We start from the raw sequence: 22,825 nt of genomic DNA on the forward strand, positions 1-22,825 counted from the left end.
TCCCCTTGGGGAGCTCAGGGGATGTGGCAGGGTTGGGGGGGGCATTTCAGTTTCAACATGGCTGATGAGGCACAGGGAACACTTGGGGGGCCCGGTAGGCCTCGGGGGCACCCCACACTTCCTCCAGCCATCCCACTCCCCCCAGAAAGAGGCCCTGAATAACCGTCCTATGCTTCAGGTTGCAGCAAGCGTACCCCCCGCTCCCATGAAGGCAGGTTAACAATAATTCAGTGCCTGCAATGCTCTGAGAAATAAAGTGCCGGGAAATATCACGGGAAGGAAATGCCTCCTTCCTTCACCACGTTTCCTCGGAGGAATAAGAGGCAGTAAGAGCCCGTGTTGTTAGCAGACCCAGGCTCCTTCTCCGGAAGCTTGAGTCAGCTTCCAAAGAGCTGTGTCACCTGGGCAAGTCAGAAGCCGCTCTGGGCTTACCTTTACGCAGGACCGAGTGGGAGGGGAGAACCTAGACAACTCCTAAGGGTTCCTAGACCTGAGAGTCTCTCAAGAAATGGAATGTCTGCACGCAACCTCATCATCACTGGTCTCTTCCAGGTCCGAGTAGCAAACTCCTCGTGGTCACCAGCATGGTTCAGTGCGGACGTGTGCGGCCTCTGTCTCAGGGGAAGGAGGCCTGTCCACCACCTCCCCTCCGGCCAGAGCAGCAGCTGCTCTCCTGAAGCTGCTGGATGTGAGCAGACAAGAGCCTCTCCTGTCCTCCCAGAGAATGCCCTGATGGGGCGAGAAGAGAGGGCAGCCGGGAGGCCACGCGGCCGGGAGGCAGGAAGGCAGCGCCGTGCTGAGAGCCGGGACGGCCCACGGAGCGGAGACCTGCAGATGGCGGGGAGCCCCTGCAGACGGCCGCACCCTGTGTGCTGAGTCCCGCCCTGGGCACCAAGGTGGGAGGTTCTGGCGGGTCACCCAGGATGGGGGAACCGGAATGGCAGTGCCCAGAAGAGGACTCAGTCAGAGAAGAGTCCAGGACCTCTGGAGTCCTAAGAGGGTCTTTCATCCACCATGGCTCCTGGGCCACACCTGCCCACATCATGTCTCTGCTCTGTGGTGGTACAAACCCACACACACTTATCCGAGGGCTAAAGAAGACACAGCCTTTGTTTACGACGCAGCCTGAATTACTCACACCTGGCTGATACCTCCAAAGTCTTGGGTAATCTCGGCCTCCACTCTCCTCAGGGCAGTGGGCACAGAAACGGGGTCCACAGGAGCAGGAGATGGGGAGCCCGGCTTTTGGGGCAGGCCCTCATGCTGGCCACCTGGCTCTCTGGCCTCGGTTTCCTCATCTGTGAAGTGGGCACAGTGTGTTGGGTGAGATGAGGCCCGGCCATTATCTCTAATGGGAACGGCCTTTAGATGCATCTCTTGATGGACCAGTGGAAGGGTTTAGGGGGGCTCTGGGCTCCTGGCCTGGGGCTGGGCCGCGAGGCAGAAGAGACTCTGAGCCCTGGTGCCAACAGCCGTCAACAGGTCCCAGCCTCCCCACCTCACCCAACTGTACAACCGGCTCCGGGCTGGCATGCCTGCCACCCACTCCCTGCGGCCCGATTCATGCCACCCGGAACCTCCCACCTGGGTCCCCACTTCCAGCAACAACGAGGAGCCCTGCCACATGGGCAGAGCTCTGACACCCCAGCATCTCCCTGGGCCCCGTGATACCCTGAGCACCGTGTTCCCGGGACCTCTCACGGCAGCAGGGAGATGGAGAGGGCAGGTGGGGAAACTGAGTCTGGGCAAGCTGAGTGAGGGCTGCGAGCAGGGCTCTGGAGTCAGACCTACCTGGTTCGACTCCCGGGCCCACCAGGTTGTCACTATATGTCTCTGATGCTCAAAACCCCGAGACACGTATTTACCCTACAGGCTTGCTGCACAGAGGAAAAGTGCTTGTCCTGCACCAGGTAAGTGCTGGTTTATTATAAAAAGAGGGGGACTTCCCTGGTGGCGCAGTGGTTAAGAATCTGCCTGCCAATGCAGGGGGACGTAGGATCAATCCCTGGTCCAGGAAGATTCCACATGCTGCAGAGCAACTAAGCCTCTGCGCCACAACTACTGAAGCCCGTGCACCTAGAGCCCGTGCTCCGCAACAAGAGAAGCCGCCGCAATGAGAAGCCCGCGCACCGCAACAAAGAGTAGCCCCTGCTCACCACAACTAGAGAAAGCCCGCGCACAGCAACGAAGACCCAATGCTGCCATAAATTAATTAATTAAAAATAATAATAAAATAAATTAAAAGATAGCTATTATTTTTATTATCACAGAGGACAAGAGGCCTGAGCCACCAGTGGGTGGTCCATAGCAGAGCCAGGACCACAGTCCAGGTGCCCAGACCCTCACAGCTCAGTCCATCCATCTCTCAGCAGCAAAAGGAGGGCTGACAGCTTCCAGCATGACCCATCAAGGGCCGCTGTCCTAACCCAGTCCTTGCCTGATTCTCCCAGGCTTGGAGCTGCCGCACAGGACCTGTTCTGAAATAACTCAGGTTCCCAGTGGTCTTCAGTCAAATGGGGCCCTGGCCTGCTTCCTGCCTTCAGAAAGCCACTTCCGAAGTGGCAAAGAAGCTTTCCCTGCCCTTCTCGCCTCCCCTCCCTCAGCCTCACCAGCCCTGGGCTCACAGGACCTCTGGGAGACTGCTATGGGGGCTCTGGGACACACCAGCTGGTCCCACCACCGGCCCTGAGCTCACTCAGGCCGGCAGAGAGGAGCTGGGACACTAGGAGGCGCTCATGAGCTGCCATCCGGCCCTGGCAAGATCTGTCTGGGGCGGCCTCACTGGGGCTGGACAAGAGTTTATTTTAAACCATTTCAGGTGGAAACACGGATGGTTCATCTTTACTGGCAGGTTCCAAAGAAGGTTAACTCCTTCTTCTCCCTCTTGGCTGACGCTGCCCAGAACAAAACAAGGAACATCTCAGACATGTCGCCTGGATCCTACCAGGCCCCAGTCACAGCCTCTGTGAGACCGATGAGGCCTGGGGGTGAAACACCCAGAAACGAGCAGAGGGACAGGCCTGAGCCCATTGGGCTGCGAGGCGGGGGGCCTGGGGCCAGAGCCAGTGGTAGCCCCCGACTCGGCCAGCCTCAGCCTACTCACCTGTAACAGGGCCCAGGGGATGGCGGGCACAGGGGCGTAGTCGGGAGAACCACGCTCCTCGAGCTTTTAAATGCTTTTAAAGTAGAACTTCCACCCCAGCCCAGTGGAATTTGCAAGGAACCCCGAAACAGACAAGGGAGCTGCTCGGGCTGAACTAGGGCAGGGTCTGGAAGCCCTGCTTGGTCCCCCCAATTCCCTGAGGGACCAGAGCAGAACTGGGGCTTGGGCCCCGGCCTAAGGACAGACCCCGAGCCAGTCGTTCTCTCAGCCCTGGGCTCTGAGCTCCTCTGACAGCAGGGAGCAGCTCCTCTTGGTGCCGGCCCCCCGCCCAGCAGGACTTCACAGCAGGCACCCCTGGAAGCCAATGCGATTTAAACATCTACTGGACTAAACTAGAACGCTCCAGAAACAAATGGACAGTACTCATAGGTAACGCTGCACACGGTGGAGGGTTCAGAACACCGGCTATAGAGTAGACTCCTAGGGTTCAAAGATGGGCTCTCATCAGCTCTGTGACCTTAGGGGAGTTACTCAACCTCTCTGATATAATAGGTTAACCATCCCATATCATTGTTTTGAGGGTAAACGAATGGAACAATCTCTGATGAAGTAGGTCCTGTGTCTGTCACTGTCACAATTAGTGTTTTCCCAACAACCTTAGGAAGGAAACACATCTACAGTGAGGAAGCTGAGGCACAGAGAGGTTTAGTAACCAGCCCACAGCCACACAGCTGAGCATACGGGGGCAGCAGGTCCCAGAGGCTCCAAGGACCAAGGCACACGAGACAATACCCAGATCTCGTGAACATCTTTATGTGGAACTATGTGCGAGTCCTGATTGCTACTTTCCACAGCCAGACCAGTGAGCTCTTCCCAGCCCTGTGTGAGCCAGAGCCAGGCTACTGACAGAAGCCATGAGAGACGTCTGCTCAGGAACCAGAGAGGAAGGGGACAGGGCTCCTCGCAGCCTCACCTGCACCTGCCCAGCTCACCTGTATCTCACCTGTAACTCCTGTGGGATCTCACAGCACCCCGCAAGAGCAGCAGCACGTTTTTCACAGATGGGAATGGAGCACGGAGAGGTAATGTAGCCCATGCAGGGTCACACGCCGGCTAGGCGGTGGCTCAGAGATGTCATCCCCTGCCACAGACCCCAAAACCCAGGCCCTTCCCCCTCCCCCCGCCCAGGCCGGGGCTGCTCAGGCTGAGCCCTGCACCCAGGCCTCCTCCCCACGCTGCTGCAGCTTCAGACGAGCCAGCGCTGCCCCCTCCCTGCCACCGGCTCTCTGCAATCTCACACACAGGAGGCTCCAAAAACTGAGAGAAAGCGCGACAGGGCTGAGGTGGAGGAAGAAATCCAGGCAGATCCAGCACCTGAGCTCCCAGCACCGGGGCAAAGACGGTGATGCCAATCTGAAACTCGGGGCCACGCAGCCTGCCCCACCCACTCCGGCTCAGCACGCCCTGGGCCTGGAGGGCAATCCTGCCGCAGCAAGGGGCTCTGCTCCAGCCACCCAGCACCCCCGGGCTCTTACCCATCCCCACACTCTTGCCACTCAGAGCCTGCCGTCCTGTGACCACACGAGATAGGACAGCAACCGGGGCAGACGCTGTCCCTGCTGAGCAGGCGATCCCCAGAGTGCCACGTCCCCCTTCCGCCTGCACTCCACTCCTCACGGAGTCCTCCTTGGGCACCCCAAGTCCCCAGGACACACACTCCGTGCCTAGCGCTGGGCTGGGGACCCTCCAGGCCACTCAGTGCCCGCCGCACAGTGCTGAGCACATGAAGGTGCCCGCGAAGCTGAGCGCCTCCTGGGTGCCCTCTGGGTGGCAGGAGCAGACGGCCTGGCAAGGGTGGGATGCGCCTCCACGCATGTGTGGGGGGTGGGAGCAGCCGCCCCTCCTCCCCTCGCAGTAAGCCAACTGCGCCCTATTAAAAGAAAGGTCAACTTTGCTCATCCAGCATCTGTCATCTCGGAGTGGCCGGCCCCATGACACGCCGCGCTCTGCCCGGCTGCCACAAGGTCGTGAGCAGCAAGAAAAATCTCCCGTGGCTGCACCTGCGTTTCCCTCCCCCCATCCGACTGCGTAAACTTGTGAGCTCTGCCAACCATCCTGCCACAAAAGGGGAGGCTGGGAGCACATCTGGGAGAACGGGTTGGAAATCTGAGGACGTGGGCGTGAATTTTCAAAGCGGTGTCCTGAACGCCCCGGTTCATGATACCCTGTGATTCGACCCAGGAGCGCGGGCCTGGCCAAGCCTGCCCCCAGGAATGCCCGGGCATCTGGAGGGTCAGGCCAGCAGCCTCAGTTCTCTGCGCTCTGCACACATGTGGTTTCACAGACCTACCTACCTCCTGCACCTGTATATTCCTTCAGCTCCTCCTGTGCCGAAGGTGCTGAGGACACTTCCCTCAAATCTCCATTTTACAGATGAGAAAACTGAGGCTCAACTGGTAGGTGGCAGAGCCAGGATTTGAGCCTGAGGTCCTCTGTCTTCGGAGCACACGATCGCCACAGGAGCACCAGTCCAGGTGATACTCTTACCCCACGTAGCTAGGCTTTCATGGGGGCAAAGGGACAACCTTGACAGACATGCTGGCAACTGCCCCGGAACACCTTTACCCTGGGCACAGTGGGCGGCTGCTCCCACCCCTCTCACCCCCATGCAGGCGAGGCAAGCCTGGGCGAGTCAGCATCTTCCCCGGAAAACAGAAGACTTTCCCTGCCTACCTAGGAGCCCTGGGTGAGAACCACAGACATGAAAATGGTCTGGGAAGCTGAAAGGCCCCTCCCGATGGGGAAGACTGTTGTTACTCAGCTTAACAGACCGGAGTGTCCACCACATGCGAGGCACTGGGGCCGGCGGGGGGGACAATGAAATTGGCAAAACCCCAGTCCTCTCACTCAAGGAACAGGAAGGGTGAGAGGAGGGAGACAGATCAGCCAGCAAGGTCTGGGGTCTTCCTCCCTTGCGGAAGGCAGCCCGGCGCCCTGGCATGGGAGGGGGCAGTGAGAGGGATGGCAGGCCAGCAGGGCCAGAGACTGGCCACATACAGGGGGACTGAGCAATTAGGAAAACAGAGAGAGAATAACGGAAGCAGTCTTCTCCCCGTTGGCGGACAAAGGTACAAATGTGCAAAGGCACAAGGCTGGGATGAGCCCTGTGGCGCTGGACCAGAATCAGAGGCATCAGTGTGAACCCACGGTTTTCTACGGGTACCGACAGGAATGGAGACACAGGGGGATGGACATGTGAATTACACATGCATGCTTCCCACCTCTGTCCACAGAGAGGCTCTGAGAGAAGAGACATCCAGAGGCAAGAGAACATCTAGCGCCCTGGTCTTTCATTCTAAATATCACTTTCCACTCAAAGGAACGGGGTCTCCTTGGAGCAATGGCTGACTCCAGGGCTGATACAGAGACAGAACACGATGAGCCTGAAACATCTTTTGTGCCAGAAAGTAAGGAAGGGCTGGAGAATCGGTTGGAGCGGTGAAGGGGCGGGGTTGTCAGAAGTACACAGATCCAGCTTCGAGAGGCTGCCACTGGCCACACCAGGGACCGTCTGAGCATCAAAATCGATTATGGTAGTAACAGATTATAACCCACTGGGTTAAACAGGAATCCATGAGTCTGCACTGGTATAAATGAGTAAGCGGGGAGAAGAAAACACTCTTCCCTACAGTGGAACATCAATAACAAATGTAAGAACAAATGATGGAATTACTTGGTAACCATCATAGAAATAATTAACTCAAGAAGCAGCAAGAGACATTAAAACTAGTGGATGAAAGTACAATGAGGAATGCGATTTTTACTCAAAGTATCTCCCCACGAGCAGTTATTAATTACAAAGGGAAGAAAACCCATAACTTTATGTAACTCTATGGCAGCCACCATCTTAATCAAACCACGTTAACATCATCGTCATTTGGGGCAAACTGACACCGCAAGCCTCCTAATATGCTGCACTGAGATGCACGCAGCATCACTTCTGTGATATTCTGGCCCCGAATGCGTAACCTGGGTCATTTCACAAGGAAGCATCAGACAAAATGACTGTCCTGAAATCTTCAAAATGCTGGGACTTCCCTGGCGGTCCAGTGGTTAAGACTCTGCGCTTCTACCGCAGCGGGCACAGGTTCGATCCCTGGTCGGGGAACTAGGATAGGATCCCACATGCTGTGCAGCGAGGACACACACACACACAAAAGACAGCAACACGGTCAACACGATGACAGTCGAGGCAAGGCCTTAGTGCCCCAGATCAGAGTCTAGAGACAGGACCACAGAGCTGCTTGCCCCCGGACTGGATCCCCCGTCTATAGAGGAGTTAGTGGAATAACCAGCGAGACCTGGACCTGGGTCTGGCTCTGGGAGAAGGATACATGGAATCTGTCTTCTTTGGAGATCTCAAAAAGGGTTTGGAAATAAGAAGACTGTGGGAACTCAAGAGAGGGCCAGATAATTCCACCGGAGGCGAGGTGTGTTTGGGGTACAACAGAAATGGTGCTGGAGTGGGAACCCACACAGACCCCAGACTGCCACAGGATCCCCTTGACCTTGAGACAGCCCCTCTGCCACTCTCAGCTGCCCATACAGAGCCGGGGGTCCCCTAAGGCCCTTCTAGCTAGGAAGACCCTGGGAATTCCATCATCAGAGAAGACCTTAAGGACAGCAGGATTCAGGCCAGCCAAGGATGGGGGTGTGGGGACGGACAGGAGGGGAGCCTGAGGGGCTGGGAGGCCCAGTCTCCCCAGTGCCCACAGGGGTGCTAGGAGGCCCCTGGCCAGGAACACTGGAAGTTCTCAGGCCCCCCTCCCCTGGGCCGGTGCCAGGGGAGCTGGAAAAGGGAAAAGACCCTGGAGAGGATGGTGGAGGGGGGCTCCACCTGCCTCGGGCCTGGGATCCCGCTGCCAGGAGGGTCTCGCCGCAGCTGCAGGAAACCCCCAGGCCCAGCACCTCCATGTTCTCCGTGAGGGGTGGCAGGGGAGGGGGGAGGGCTGGGGAGGCCTGGCTCCCATGTGTGCAGGGGGCCTGGGTGTGAGTGTGCTTGAGTGTGCAGGTGTGAGCGGGTGTGCATCCCGGCCCTGGCATCGAGGCGCCCTCTAGCGGCCCCAGCGGAAAGTGGCGTGAGGAAGAAGGGAAAATGAGCGCTGACCCTGAAGGATCTGGAAAGAGGCAGCAAAGCCAGGGGCGGAGACGATGGACAGGAGTGGGGACAGGAGGAAGGACACAGAGGGGAGAGTCTGGAGGAGAAAACAAGCCCTGTGCATGCTCCCCTGGCATCCTCCTCAGGGCACAGCGCGTCTTGGAGGCTGACCCCCTGCCCAACCCTCTCAGGTCTTCACCAGGCCCCTCCCTCCCCGGGTCAGAGGACGCTCCCAGATGACGAGGGGCAGGTGGGCTTGGACTGGACACATCCGGGCGGACCTGGGCCTGCAGCAAAGGGAGTCTTGAGTCCACCTTCTGAGCCCCTCTGTCCAGCGAGGGCTGACTCAGGCCCCTCTACCCGGACACACCCTCACCCACCAGCCCCAGCCTGGGGCCCGCCATCCGCAAGTCCAGACAACGACGGCCCTGGATGCCCATCCCGTGCTGGGGCGGCTGGGATCCCGCCCTCGGGTGGCCACCCTTCCGCAAGTCCAAGTGCGTGTGTGCGTGTGCGTGCGTGCGTGTGTGCGTGTGTGTGTGTAAGCCAGGGCATGGGACCTGAGCGTGTCAGGGTGACGCTGTGGGGAGGAGGTCACAGATGGCTGCGTATGCGTGGTGGCCCAGAGAAGGTGCTGATTTCAGTCGCAGGGACCGGAGCCCTCACCCTGATCCCTTCCGGATGAAACACCTCAGAGGGTGTCCTTGCACCATGCAGGGAGGCAGGAGGGGCTGGAGCGCCCGCTTACAGGCCAGGGATGGGACTGCACTACGAGGACACCTGTGTCCAGGGCTCACGGTCCTGCGTGTGAGCGGGGAGCCCGGCTGGGCCTCGGGGGTCAGGGCAGAGCTGTGCGCGGGCTCAGGGGCCTCAGGGTACTTGGGTTGGTTTCTGTTCTTAAACGAACAGTGTTGTACTTTCAGGTGGTCTTTCTTTTTAACAATTCCCCAAATTCACAAACCTATGGGGGTGTGGGTGGCACAAGCGTACTTTAAAGCTAACTGTTGTTCCGATGGGAGCGCTACACTTTCATCATACGGTATTTAGCAGACGCCCGATGATGCGAAGATATAACCAAATCCTGCGTAACAAGCAGCTGTCTTTCCTTCCCATCTCTGCTACTCATGCACCTATACACCTGCATCTACACTTGTGGTTCCAGCGCTGATGCTAACAGCCCAGGACCTAGAGGGGGAAGTCAGGCTTGAACGGCAGGCCCAGCTGGAATAACCGAGTACAAGTGCCCCTGCCCTGCCTGGGCCACAGTTTCCGCAACTGCGAGTAGGAGGTGGTGACACTGACATTTCAGGGTCTGTCAATGGGGAAATGGCACCAGAGGTACAGAAACGACCTGGTGCCCGCAAGTGCCCATTAAATGTCAGCAGACTCAGAATGGGTGTGCGGCTCTATTTAGCCCTGGCCTCTGGCCACTGCAGTGCCGTCTTCGGCCTCCCCAGCCGGAGGTCTGCCAGCCTCCCCGGGTCATCTCTAGTGACAAGGACTCACCCCTCTCCAGGCAACCCGTTCTATTTCGGGACAGCTCTGACGCACCTTCATGGGCAGCTTCCTCTGAGGTTAAATGAGGTTCCTTCCAGCACCTTCCAGTACCCCTTCCCCCACCCCACCCCCACACAGGAGGCGAGGGGAGGGCTCAGGGTTAGCTGGCTTTAACCACAAAGCCAGCGAACATGTGACTGCTGGGGCTGCCACCTGTCACCCCCCGCAGCCAGGCCCTCGGGTGTGGTCACATGACCGACTTTGGGGCCAGACCAGCTCAAGTCACAGCTCATCCTCACAAGGCCCCTTTCCTCGAGCGGGGCTGAGTGCAGAGTGTCGTGCGAGAGAACAAGGACAGGAGGGACCCACTCGGTCCTGAGAGCCCCAAGGCGGCCACTCTTGGTGGGTGAGACCCAGCGCGGGCTTGGAGCTCCCGCGAGACTGGGCTAACTGGGGGCAGCAGGGTGCGAGAGTGCTCAGGACACAGGACCCGGAGTCGGGCAGAGCTGCGTTCGAATCCCAACTCCCACACTGGTGGGCTGTGTGGCCTCGGGCAAGTTACTCTACCTCTCTGGGCTTCCATTTCCACACGTATAAAGTGGCGTGAGAAGAGGGGCAGCCTCCAGGGCGGTTGTGAGCTTTAGATAAGCTGAAGCAAGATGCATGTGAGCACCTGTCACAGGCTCTGGCATGTGACACCCTCTGGGAGGCACTGCCCTGTTCTCACGTCTTCCTCGCCAGCTTGTGGCCGAGCGGGGACCGTGACCCCGGCCTCCTTCTCGGGGTGTCACACGGTTGAGGAGCAAGTGTGAGCGGCAGGTCCAGAGCACACACCTCCCGAGGTTTGTTGAGGGGCTCCTGGAACGTACTAGCTGGGCTCAGGGGGACTAGAGAACCTGCTGGGCCTTCCTCCAACCCCGTCCGCCCCGTGAGCCGTCCAGGACCCCCCGAGTTACCTGCAGGTTCCTAGGAAGCAAGTTCCTCGGGCTAGGAGGCTGCTGACGGGGTCCTAACTAGGCCCCCCACAGGGCCTCGTGGCCTCACTCTGCAGCCACCTCCTGGCCTCCACCTGGGACGCCCCCCTCAGCCTGGAGCCCCCCGCCTCAGCCGGCTGGTTTCTCCAAGCAGGGTGAGGAGTCCAGCAGGGCTGTATACAGTTTGGAAACCTTTCCCCTCTTGCCCTGGGCATGAAGCAGCCTTGGTCAGGGACCAAGAAGGATAATGAGAGTCAGGTACCAGAAAGTGCTACTAGTTCTGTCCCCCAACGAGCAGCGAGTCAGAGGGCAGGGAAGCCAAACCAGTGCAGAGGAAGCGATTCAACCCAGGAAAGCGGTGGGTGGGAGGGGATGGGGAGACGGGTGGGTCTGGCCCTGCCAATCCCACCCTGACCCCCACTGACCCCACCACCGGTGCCTACCTCTGCCTGCCCAATGCCCTCCCAGCCCAGGCCCCTGGAGGTCCCTCCTCAGTCTCCCACAGGGCCCAGGGTCTAGGCAGACTGAACCGCTGGGGGCTGGCATTGCCCCCCGCAAAGCCCTAGGATGCAGGGGATTTGGGAAGGATGGCTAAAGGGTTCAGAATGATGGAGTGGTGTCTGCCCAACTGTGGTGACGGCTGCACAGCTCTGTGAACATTTGAAAAACTACTGAATTGTACGACGTACGAGTTATTTCTCAATAAAGCAGTTAGCAAAAATCCCAAAAGAAGGCATATAGGCTCAAATCTGTGACCCCTTCACTGTGTGACCCCCAGTGAGCTAAGGGACCTCTCAAAGCCCAGGGGTGCCTCCCACAACCTCTATCCCCGTGCAAGACCGAGGCTGTCTGCTGGGCTGACCGGCTGGCCCACCAACGTTCCACAATCGATTTCCCCGAAGATTGGTTCCCGGAGCCCTCCCCCAACTGGCAGCCAGGATTGGAGTCCGAGGGACCCAGGGAGGAGCCCCCACGCCCAGCATTAAGCCGTTCTCCCCAGCTGGGCGGGCTGCAGCCAGGCAGTAGCTGGTCACCTCCTGGTTCCCTGAAGGTACGTGGAGCCTCCTCCCCAGCTGGGAGCATCTTCCAGAGGCCTGAGGCTCGGGAGTGTTCATCTACACGGGCAGGAGCTCCCTCCTGGTGCACACGTGGCAATGCTCCTCGGCGGGACGCAGGGACAGAGGGCTACCACCCACAACCCCAGCCTGCAATGGCCTCACGGTGACAACGGTGACTGCTGAAAAATTAACACCCAGGATCACTCACTTCCCTCAAATACCACCTGGCACTAGAAGAAAAACCCATTTCCTTCCGAAGGGAAACCAGAGCCTCCTCTTAAGGAAACTCTGTGAAGTCACTGGCTGCAGAGTGACGAGACACAGGGTCAAGGGCCACACTTTGGCGGCAGCTGTGTCACGAGTGCAGCCCTGTCGGGCTCTGGGTAGCTCCACTCCAGCGTCTGGTTCCACCATCACATTCTCTGTACCCCGCATCCTTCAGCCTTGTGCAGCGTGCCTGGAACCTCAGACCCGCCAGCCCCGCTGTCCACGGGCACCCCAGCCCCAGCTGAGCTTCGGTGCGGGCGGAGCGCCAGTCCCAGCCCAGGGACACCTGGAATCCAGGCCCACTCCCTCGTGAGTCCAAAACAGCAAACTGCTCGTCAAGAACCTTCTGGACTCAGAAAACATCTCCCACCCGTGAGTACATAACAAATAAGAGGATCCCCAAAGCAGGCTCCACGTAGCCGGATTATTTACACAGCGCGACCAGCGTGGGCCTTGGGCAGTGACGCCTGCCACCGTGCTTGAGAACCAGGCGCCAGCTGTGCCTTGCAGCGTGGAGCGGAGGACAGGGTGACGGGGGAAGCGTTCAGGGTGTCCCCGCTCCGCTTCTGGCATGTCTCCAGGAGGGGGGTCGGGTGGGGACACAAGCAGGTATGAAGGGACAGCGAGATGTCCCGACCGCTTCCTCCTCCACTGGGGACAGGCAGGGCATCGGGCTCCTGAGAAGGACGTCCCTCACCCGAATTTGCCAGAATGGGGGTACACAGGGCCTGGCCCCAGCCCCCATGGAAGATGAGGCCTGTCCTTAGGAGAGAAGGAGGGGGGCTATGGTGCCTGGGGGTGGGGACAGCAGTCCTCCCAGACGAGCCCCCCGTTATTCAGACGCCGAGCCCTGCCTGTGCCCTGAAGTGAGCCTGGGACCGTGACTCCTGCAGCTCCTCAGAAGCTGAGCCCCAAGGGCTGGATGTTCCCAGTAGGAAAGCGGTGGCAGAAGCACCCACCTGGGGTAAGAGAAGGCTCCAGCCCAGCCTCTGCCTAACCTCGCTAGGTGGCCTTGGGCAAGGCTTTAGCTGTCTCAACGGGAAAGGTCTCTGGCAGCGGGGGAGCCAGCACCCTCTGGGTCTCCGGGACTCACTGCGACCGTGAGGATGTGCCTGCGATGGTCACAGGGCCCCTGGAGTCGGGATGGCGTCTTGAGGAGACTGGAGGAACAGCAGGTCCTGGCCTCAGGCTGGAAGGTTCTGCCAGCAGGCCCGGTGCGTCAGACATGCCAGGAAGGGGCAGGTGGGGAAAACGCCCGAAAGGCCTTTACCTGCCAGCCAGGTGAGGGCCACACCCTGGCTGGGCTGGACGTTCACGTAGAGCAGGTATGAAAAGAAAACCTTGTATGGCTCTGTCTACAGCTCGGCTGCCCGGCTGCCCGGCTGGGCGGGGGTGTGTTTGCAAGCTGTCTGCCTCGGGAGCCTCTCTGGCTCCAAACACTGGGGTTGCTGGAAGGGATCCAGCCTCCTTCCTGCAAGGGGCCTGAGCCTCCCGCTGGTCCTGGTGGGGCAGGCCCTGTGAAGCCCTCCTTCCAAAGCTCAGGGGCCGCTGTAACCTCTCCCCACTCTGAGACTTCACACTTTTCTCTTTGGGCCATTTTCTGATAAAAGTAGAAAGAAGCGGGCTTCCCTGGTGGCACAGTGGTTGAGAATCTGCCTGCCAATGCAGGGGACATGGGTTCTAACCCTGATCCAGGAAGATCCCCCATGCCGTGGAGCAACTAAGCCTGTGCGCCACAACTACTGAGCCTGCGCTCTAGAGCCTGCGAGCCACAACTACTGAGCCTGTGCGCCTAGAGCCCGTGCTCCACAAAGAGAGAAGCCACCACAATGAGAAGCCTGCGCACCGTAACCAAGAGTAGCCGCCGCTCGCCACAACTAGAGAAAGCCCGCACGCAGCAAAGAAGACCCAACGCAGACAAAAATAAATAAATTTAATAAATTTAAAAAAAAAATAGAAAGAAGCGAGGGGAATGAAGACATGGAAGGTCACAGGGAGATCTCACAGCCATGGGAAAGTCCAAATCCCACACCCCCAGCAATGCCGTGGCCTCAGACAACCTCACGTGTGTGTGTGTGTGTGTGTGTGTGTGTGTGTGTGTGTGTGTGTGTGTGTGTGTGTGTGTGTGTGCGCGTGCGCGCGCGCACGCACAACTAGAAGACGCTGGCCTGAGGGGCACCTGCAGCGGGGTTGTCCAGAGGCCCTACGCGGCCCCCTCCAGCCTCCCTCCCTTTCCCGTGCCAGGACAGGCAGGACACCCCGGTTTCACTTGCCTCAGCCTCCCCATTCGGCCCTTGGCCTGAAGCCAGTGGAGAAGCCACGTGGCCAGGTATGAGCGCCAAGCTCCCTCACCGCACGGCTCTCTGCCACCCGTGCCCGGTGACAAGGTCATCCTCCACCCGCCTCACTCCCCCAATTCAGTCAAGGCTGGACCAAGGCCACCAACAGGGGACACGGTGCACAGGGCTGATGCCCTGCTGACCCATCCAGTGGCCCTTGGCTCCTGTGAAGCCACTCAGAGGGAGGCCCAGCACAGTAAGGACGCAGACCCTGCCCCTGCCCGGCTCACGTCTGGTGCAGACATGGGCCACAGTGAGCTTCAAACCTAGTGCCGCCGGCTCACAGAGGTGGCCAGAGGGGTGGAGAGCTACAGGGGCAGGCAGGGCAGCCCCAGAGGGAGGAGCTGGGTGCTGCCGGGTGACGCTGGCCCAGTCACCAGGGTGCCAAAGTGCCAAGGCTGCTCACTGGCCCCAAGCCGGCTACGTCTACAGAGAGGCCCGTGCAAGGTGCCATGGAGATCTCGTGCACCGAGACTGCCATCTGCAGGGAGCAGGGGGCGGTGCAGGGGTCCCGCTGCCCACCAGAATTGCACTAAGCACCGATGGATGCGAGCCGTGGAGGCAAGCTAGGACTTTCTAGCGGCCACGTGAACAAAAACAAGAATAAGCAGGTGAAATTAACATAAGGCATCAGGATTGCAACATGCAATCAGTGTGAGATATCAGGAATGAGTTTGTCACCTTCTTTTTCTCCCGCTAAGTCTGGACTCTTGTGTACGTGCACTTTTAACACGTCTCAATCTGGAACAGCCACATTTCAAGTGCTCCCCAGGCACCTGCGGCTCGTGGCTTCCGCACTAGACAGTGAGGCTCTAGAGATTGGCCAGGGGCAGAGAGGTCCTCCGCCTGCTTTGATGGCGCGGAGCCCAGCCTCCTGTCCCGCCACGCGGCCTCCCCCTCGGGTGGCTGCATCACCACCTAACCTGCACTGAGCCTCTTCTCCCTCCGCCCTGCCTGCTAACAAAGGCAGATTTACAACCTCACAACAAACAAATCAAAAGGTCTGAAATCTTAAATACCTCCACGAAAAGAGACGCTAAGCCCCACCCTCTCCACGCAGAGCCAGGTGGGGCTGCACCGGGAAGCAACAGACGTCACCAACAGCACCGGCATCACCTCCCCGTTGCTGACGGCTCCCTGTGCACCACGCGCTAAACAGTACTTACCTACAGCATTTCCTCAGCAATTTAAAATGATGAAGAGGGTCAAGGGCAGATGCCACAAAACATTGTTCAAGAAAAGGGCAGGTTGTGAAATAATATAATACCATTTTTATAAAGAGAAAAAAGGTATTATCCTTATATTATCTACACAGAGAAGGCAGTCTGGAATGTCCTGGCCAACTGTTGATGGGGTTTGTCTCTCTGGGAGACGGGGTGATAGGGGACTCAGAAAAGTGCCAACCCCGGTGCTGTACAGTAGGACACAGCCGCCTGCATGCCCACCTGCCCATTCGAGGGCTTCCCGACTGTGTGTGCGGACCTTCCTCAGTGACCCAGCGACCTAGTGGCACGCTTGGGGCCTGGGGCAGGGGCAGTACCTTCTCGGTTTATAGGGCCATGGCTTAGGCCGGGCCAGAAAGACCCCAGCTGTGGCTACATTTAATCGAGACAGACATGTTTCTCTCCCTAAGAATCCAGAAGCAGCAGCCCAGTGCAAAAAGCTACATGGCTCTCACTCTTCACCTCTGCCTCACCACCGTGCTCTCAGTTACGGAGGTGCCACTCCTGTGCTCATGGGTCAAAGGTGCTCACTGAGCTAGGCTGGCTACTGATGGGGCGGCACCAGGGGCCGGGCGGCACCGCGCAGCAGAGCATCAACCACAGGGTGCCAAGTCCCACTGCTCAGCAGCTTCGGGGGAAGCGGGCGCTGGGGACCTCGGGCTTCCAGGCTGGCCTCTGGGAGAGAATGCTGATGAGGTTTCGAGTGGGGTCTCCCTCACTCCCTTAGGCCGCAGAGAGCCCAGGAAACCCAGGAAACCCTCGTTTGAGGACCTCGGGAAGAAAGGAGGTCCATATTTCAGGTGTGCTGGGGGCTTCAAGGTGGCCTCTGGCACCCTGGGAGGTCCAAGAGGTGGACGGAAGGGACTTTCTGGCCCTGGACCTTAGGAGTACTGAGACTTCCTCCCTCACCTTGTGTCCACCTACGTGACCCAAACCCAAAGGCCACGTGTGTCTCTCACACAGGAACGGGCCTCGGAGTGAGGGTCAGGCCCTCTAATCTATTCCTCTGACGCCGTCTAAGCAGACCACCCAGGACTGATGTAATCCATCCCTCCCCCGACATCCAGACACCCCAGGGTAACCATGTTTTAACTAGCATACACAAAATGGTACTTTCTCTGAACGGCGACAATCGAAACCATCTAGAAGAAGTCAAGACAACACTGTGATGTCTGAGATACGCTCAAAGGCTAAGCAAGCCAGGCCCAGACACCGCAGGGCACATCCACACGCCCCCGACAGGTGCCCGTCAGCAACCTGCCCGAGGCTAGGCTGACTTCTGACCCAGCAAAGAAGACGCTCTGGAGACAGAGGTTCAACTCCAAAGTGTCGTTGACTCATCCCTGACCACGGACCTGTCATCTCTAGGTGAGAGATGGATACGGTGGAGGACAAGGAGGGAGAAGGTGACCAGAGGAGCTGGGCGCCCAGGAGCTGTCCCCTCCGAGCACAGTGAAGCATCAGCCACGTTGAGGACAGGAGTGTGGCCCAAGTTCAAGCCGGCTCTCTGTGGGAAGCAGGCTCGACGGCTGGCCAGAGCCTTCCATTTGCTGTCTCCACACTACACCCTATTCAAATCTCAGTTCTGAAACTCAGACCCTTTTTATCTACCACTCTCTGCTACAAAAAGGCATCCAGGCCCGTCCTCAGGGGACAGTTAAAAGAAGTCATCAGATGCCCACGTACTGCTCTTCCATTTGGGAAAAAGTAACGCCCTTCACTGTGGAGAAGACGACAAACGAAACCCTGGTCACCCCAGGAATCCATGAGGCAGGCAGGCAGACGGCGGGCAGGCTGGCGCGGGGCACTTACCTGAACTTCCCGGTCCGCACCTGCAGCGCTCTCATCCCACACCGCTGGGCACCGCTGATGTCACCCACGATGTCGTCCCCGATCATGATGGCCTGTCGTGCAGTGAGTGAAAGGCACTCAGAAGTGATGTCAAGACAGTTTTCTTCCTGTGCTGCCTCATCTTTTTTGACATAATAAACCTCTTGACTTCATGCTTAAAACCACCACCATACAAAGGAAACGAGGTAGTATCGTCATCATATTGATTAAAAGTCAATGTATTTGAGTATATCTCCCACTGCCCATCATGGGCTGCGGCTCTGAACGGTGCATATCTGGGCAATTTAAAATCAATCAGCGGTTATTAAAGTGATATAGTGCCACCAGGACACACGGGGAGGCTGACGCTATCTCACCTCTAGTCGAGCACAGGCTGAATTTTACCTTCAGCTAAATACTCTGTAACCAGGTTATTTTGCCAACCGTTGGTTCTGTGAAAACTAAGTAAATTTTTGGCAAATCTTTGCAGTCCAAGTTTAGGTTTTGCTTTCCATGCTGAATTTACTACCTATAAAAAGCAACAACAACAACAAAAAAACAAAAAGAAGAAAGAGCAAACAAAAATACACACTCTAACACACACACACACACACACACACACACACAAAATGCTCACAGCCTGGATATCATTTCAAAAAGCAGCCCCTCTCGCCTGAAACAACTAGAGAACCAGACAAACCAAATGCAATAACAGTTTTCAAGACACTGGACATCAGGCAATGAAGGAGGATTCCTGAGACACAGGAAACAAATGACATGGATCCTACAAATGCCGCAGCTCGCTGCCTTCAGAGTTTCCAGACTGTGAGCACAGACAGGAAGAACTAGGTACAGCCCAGACTCCCTGAATTGAGGACACGGAGCTAAGAGCTGGGAGATTAAGGCGGGGCGTCCGAGAAGAGAGGGCTACCCGGAGAACTGTGGAGCTCTACAGAGGGTCCCCCCGAATGATGCAGTGTTGGGTAGACTGCTAATGAGCCCAGGCAAGTGAGGAAACCACCCGAGGCCAGGGAAAGAATCACACCAAAAATTAAAACAGTGCCGGGACCTCACACAGGGTTGGGTTTAGTGTCTGTTCCCACCAGCCAGACTGGAAAATCTCATAATTCACAGGGCACTGAGTAGCATTCTCAGAAGCGTCTTGCCTCAGCAGTGAGGAAGAATTAGCCCTGGACTAAACCTGCTCTGCCTCCCAAACCTTCAAAGCAAGATCTGGAAGGATCAAATTGTTTCCAAGTGATTTAACTGCATCCCAGAACAAAACACAAAAATATTTATTGGTGTATAAAAATATCTAGCACTCACAAAAGGTACAACTCACAGTGTCTGGCATCCAATTAAAACAATAATCAGACGTGCAAAGATGACAGATATCACACACAGCGAAGAGGAAAATCAACCAAAACAGACCTGGAACTGACACACATGTGAGAATTAGCAGACAAGGGCATTAAATCCGTTACAGTAACTGTATTCCACACGTTCCCAAAGTTAAGTAGAGAGACATGCAAGGTAAAAGAAAAGATCCAAACCAAGCTTCCAGAGGTGACAGCTGCAATGCCTGGACGGAAAAAACCCAAACAACACTGGATGAGATTAAATCCAGGTTAGACAACGCAGAAAAGAGATTTATGAACTTGAAGACACAGCAATAGAAACTATCCAAAATGAAACACAGGGAGAAAAAATAATTGTGTGTGTGTGTGTGTGTGTGTGTGTGGTACGAGGGCCTCTCACTGTTGCGGCCTCTCCCGTCGCGGAGCACAGGCTCCGGACGCGCAGGCTCAGCGGCCACGGCTCACGGGCCCAGCCGCTCCGCGGCATGTGGGATCTTCCCAGACCGGGGCACGAACCCGTGTCCCCTGCATCGGCAGGCGGACTCCCAACCACTGTGCCACCAGGGAAGCCCCCAGAAAAAACATTCTGTGATTACCCCCTTGAATTGCATACACCTCCTGTGTTATAATGGTCCCTTCACTTATCTCTCTCCTCCAAAAACTGTGTGAGTTCCTTGAGGGCAGGCTCTGTGCTGATCCTGGAGCTCAGCTGATGACCAACACGAGTTTGTTGAGTGAATCGGTGCTCTGAAATAAGGCATGGCTGTGCATGTCTGGAGACACTTAGGAGGTCCAGCCAATAGAACTGCTCAGTGTTTACCAACCAAAGAGCGGGAGTGGGTGGCATAGTCCGCATCCGTGTTGCCAAAACTTTAGTCACCAGTGGGTGCCCATTCGACACATCAACCTGTATTAATATTACTGTTTAAATTGATTCGTAATCTTTACATAAATAAATGTGCTTCTTTTAAGAAAAAAGGAGCAGCCTCCCTGACTCAACTGTCACACTGATTAAAAGAAAAGCTTCAAAATATTTTCAGGAAACGATCCTGCTAGCGGAAGAAAAGTTTAATGCCTCAGACACCAAATGCATTCCAGATACGCTCCCAAGTCCGATCAGAAATGTTCTTGGTGGGAGGTCAGACAGGCCTGACAAACCGGGCTCCCATAGCAGGGTGAGTGTCCTGATGTTGATGGGATAGAAGCTTTGAAACTGACAGTTATTCCACAACTTTCCTCTGGAATTCAGATGCTAGGTAGGGCTAACCAATGAATAAACACATAAACCGAAACCAAGAAAACTAAAAATGGTGACCATGGACTTCCCGGGTAGCACAGTGGTTAAGAATCTGCCTGCCAATGCAGGGGACACGGGTTCGATCCCTGGTCTGGGAAGATCCCACATGCCACAGAGCAACTAAGCCTGTGCGCCACAACTAGTGAGCCTGTGCTCTACTGCCCGCGTGCCCCAACTACTGAAGCCCGCACACCTAGAGCCCGTGCTCCGCAACAAGAGAAGCCACCACGATAAGAAGCCAACGCGCAGCAACAAAGAGTAGCCCCTGCTTGCCACAACTAGAGAAAGCCCACGTGCAGCAACAAAGACCCCATGCAGCCAAAAAAGAATGAATGAATTAATTTTTTTTAAAAAAAGTGATGACCGTGAAGCATCTGCAAACCAGGGGACTCTTACACATTGATTTGGACTCTGCCTGTGAGGAGAGGAGTCCAGATGGAATTTGCCTTCCAGCTCAGAGTGGGAGGGGTGGGAGGCAGTGAATCCAGAGGCAGGCCCTATGCGACCAGCAGAATGGACAGACTGAGCTCAAGTCGCAGACGCGGCCAGAGCAACTGGGCCTGAATCCCAGCTCTGCTATTTGCTAGCCCTGTGATCTTGTGATCCACTTCAGTCTGTAAAATGGGTACAATTGGTGTGGTGTTTAAACAAAATCACGTAAGTTAAGCATCAAGGACAGTGCCTGGACGTAATAAGTTATCTATACATGTTTAAAAGGAAAAAATATTAGGAAATGTTCTGTTGAGGAAACTCCTAATCTAACCCTACTGGAGACAGTCCACAGTCCTTACGACAGGGCTCCAGTGCCTCAGCTCCTTTGTATCAGGTCCTCTATAGGCCAGGCAGTGGGGACACAGTGAGTCAGAAACACAGTCTCCACCTTTGTGAAGCTCCCAGTGGAAGGCAGAAGACGGACGTTCATGAGGTGATTTCACAAACACAGAGTCAGGACCTGTGATAAAGCACAGGGAGGAAAAGTGCAGGAGGCTGTCAGGCCTAACCTTGTGGGGCTGGTGGTGGTCAGGGAAGCCTTCCTGGAGGAGGTGAGGTTTTGAGCTTGGATCTGAAGAGCAAGAGGGGTCAACCAGGTGAGGGGGTATAGGGGAAGGGGTGAGAGCCTTCTCCGAAGAAGACACCACATGTGTGCTAATCCTCTACCAGGGCAGGCCACACACGAATTCCCAAAAGCACAGCCATTAAGCCTGAAGCACATGTCCTCGGAAACATCTCCCAAACAGGACTTCAAATAACGAGAAATCACGAGGAGCTTGTGGACGAGGACAAAGACTGAGCTGGTGCAGCCCCAGATGCCAGGGAGGTAGTTTCAGGTAAACACGAGGCTTTTCTAACAATCAGCATGGGCTGCCTCAGAGGTACCAGGCCCCTGCCACTTAATCATATTCCAGCAGAGGCCAAAGAGGCCTCCGTCAGAGAAGCTACTGGGGGACACTGGCCCCCGGGGGAGCTTGAGCAGGTGACTGATGACCACCATGGCTGAGAATTCTGCCAACTGCTGGGAGCCACCGCCCCTGAGAGACATACGAGGTACCTGAAATGAACTGCACTTTGTCCCAGTGAATATTCTAAACTTCATACTTCTCACTAATTTCCTCTGGTCTTTCCTCCACCTAAACCCATGTTTCCCAATGTGTGTTATGCATACTGGTGATATGCTATTTGATTTTAGGTAGAACAGGACATAACTTTTTTTTTTTTAACATCTTCATCAGAGTATAATTGCTTTACAATGTTGTGTTGGTTTCTGGTGTATAACCAAGTGAACCAGCTATATATATAAATATATCCTCATATCCCCTCCCTCATGGGTCTCCCTCCCACCCTCCCTATCCCTCCCCTCTAGGTGGTCACAAAGCACCGAGCTGATCTCCCCGTGTGATATAGCTGCTTCTCACTAGCTATCTATTTTACATTTGGTAGTATATATAAGGACATACGTTTTTTTTTTTTTTTTTGCGGTACGCGGGCCTCTCACCGCTGTGGCCCCTCCCATCGCGGAGCACAGGCTCCGGACGCGCAGGCTCAGCGGCCATGGCTCACGGGCCCAGCCTCTCCGCGGCATGTGGGATTTTCCCGGACCAGGGCACAAACCCGCGTCCCCTGCATCGGCAGGCGGACTCTCAACCACTGCGCCACCAGGGAAGCCCAAGGACATACATTTTTAATGTAATCCTTTGTATTTATTTTTAGAGTAATCTATTTACGGTGAGTGATTCTGCTCTTCCGTTTATAGTAGAGATCGAAAGTTTTTTTAAAAATACATTTAAGTTTATAAAATGAATCAATTTAAAGAAACATTAAGTAAATAATAGTGCCAGGGGCAAGTACCCAGATATGGTAAAATTGGAATTTTCCTTCCTAGAGTGAGTGATGCTGGGGAAAACACTGCCAAGTCCAAATGGGTTTAGTTTTCGTGTCTACAAGCTCCCATGCAGCTGTGTGGAAATCATCAGTCGCCCAAGAGGAAGAACCAGTGGCGACGCGTGTTCCTTGAAGTGGGACCCGCCATGAGACTGCTGCACACACACGTGAGTCTAAGGGTATCTGCAAAGCCAGGGTCACCTGGGCAACCACACAGCTCACCTGGGAGGAGAGGGCTGGGGCAGGTGCGCACCTGGCTTAGGCAGCCGGACCAGCCACAAGCCCCAGCGTGAGACCCTGCTTTGCCCTTCTCGAAGAGTTGTCCTGACACTGTTAGGTCAG

General features: G+C 56.3%; 1 protein-coding gene across 1 annotated transcript in view; it reads right to left on the minus strand.

Annotated features, from left to right (window-relative positions):
* Positions 1–22,825, minus strand: part of LHPP (phospholysine phosphohistidine inorganic pyrophosphate phosphatase) — a 134,047-nt gene that overhangs the window by 70,104 nt on the left and 41,118 nt on the right. Inside the window, exon 6 of the mRNA XM_082853990.1 lies at positions 17,432–17,523. Within this exon, the coding sequence (XP_082710116.1) occupies positions 17,432–17,523 (92 nt within the window). The remainder of the gene's footprint in view (positions 1–17,431; positions 17,524–22,825) is intronic.

Source organism: Leucopleurus acutus (assembly GCF_964270905.1).
Source record: "Leucopleurus acutus genome assembly, chromosome: 14".
In the NCBI taxonomy this organism is placed as follows: domain Eukaryota; kingdom Metazoa; phylum Chordata; class Mammalia; order Artiodactyla; family Delphinidae; genus Leucopleurus; species Leucopleurus acutus.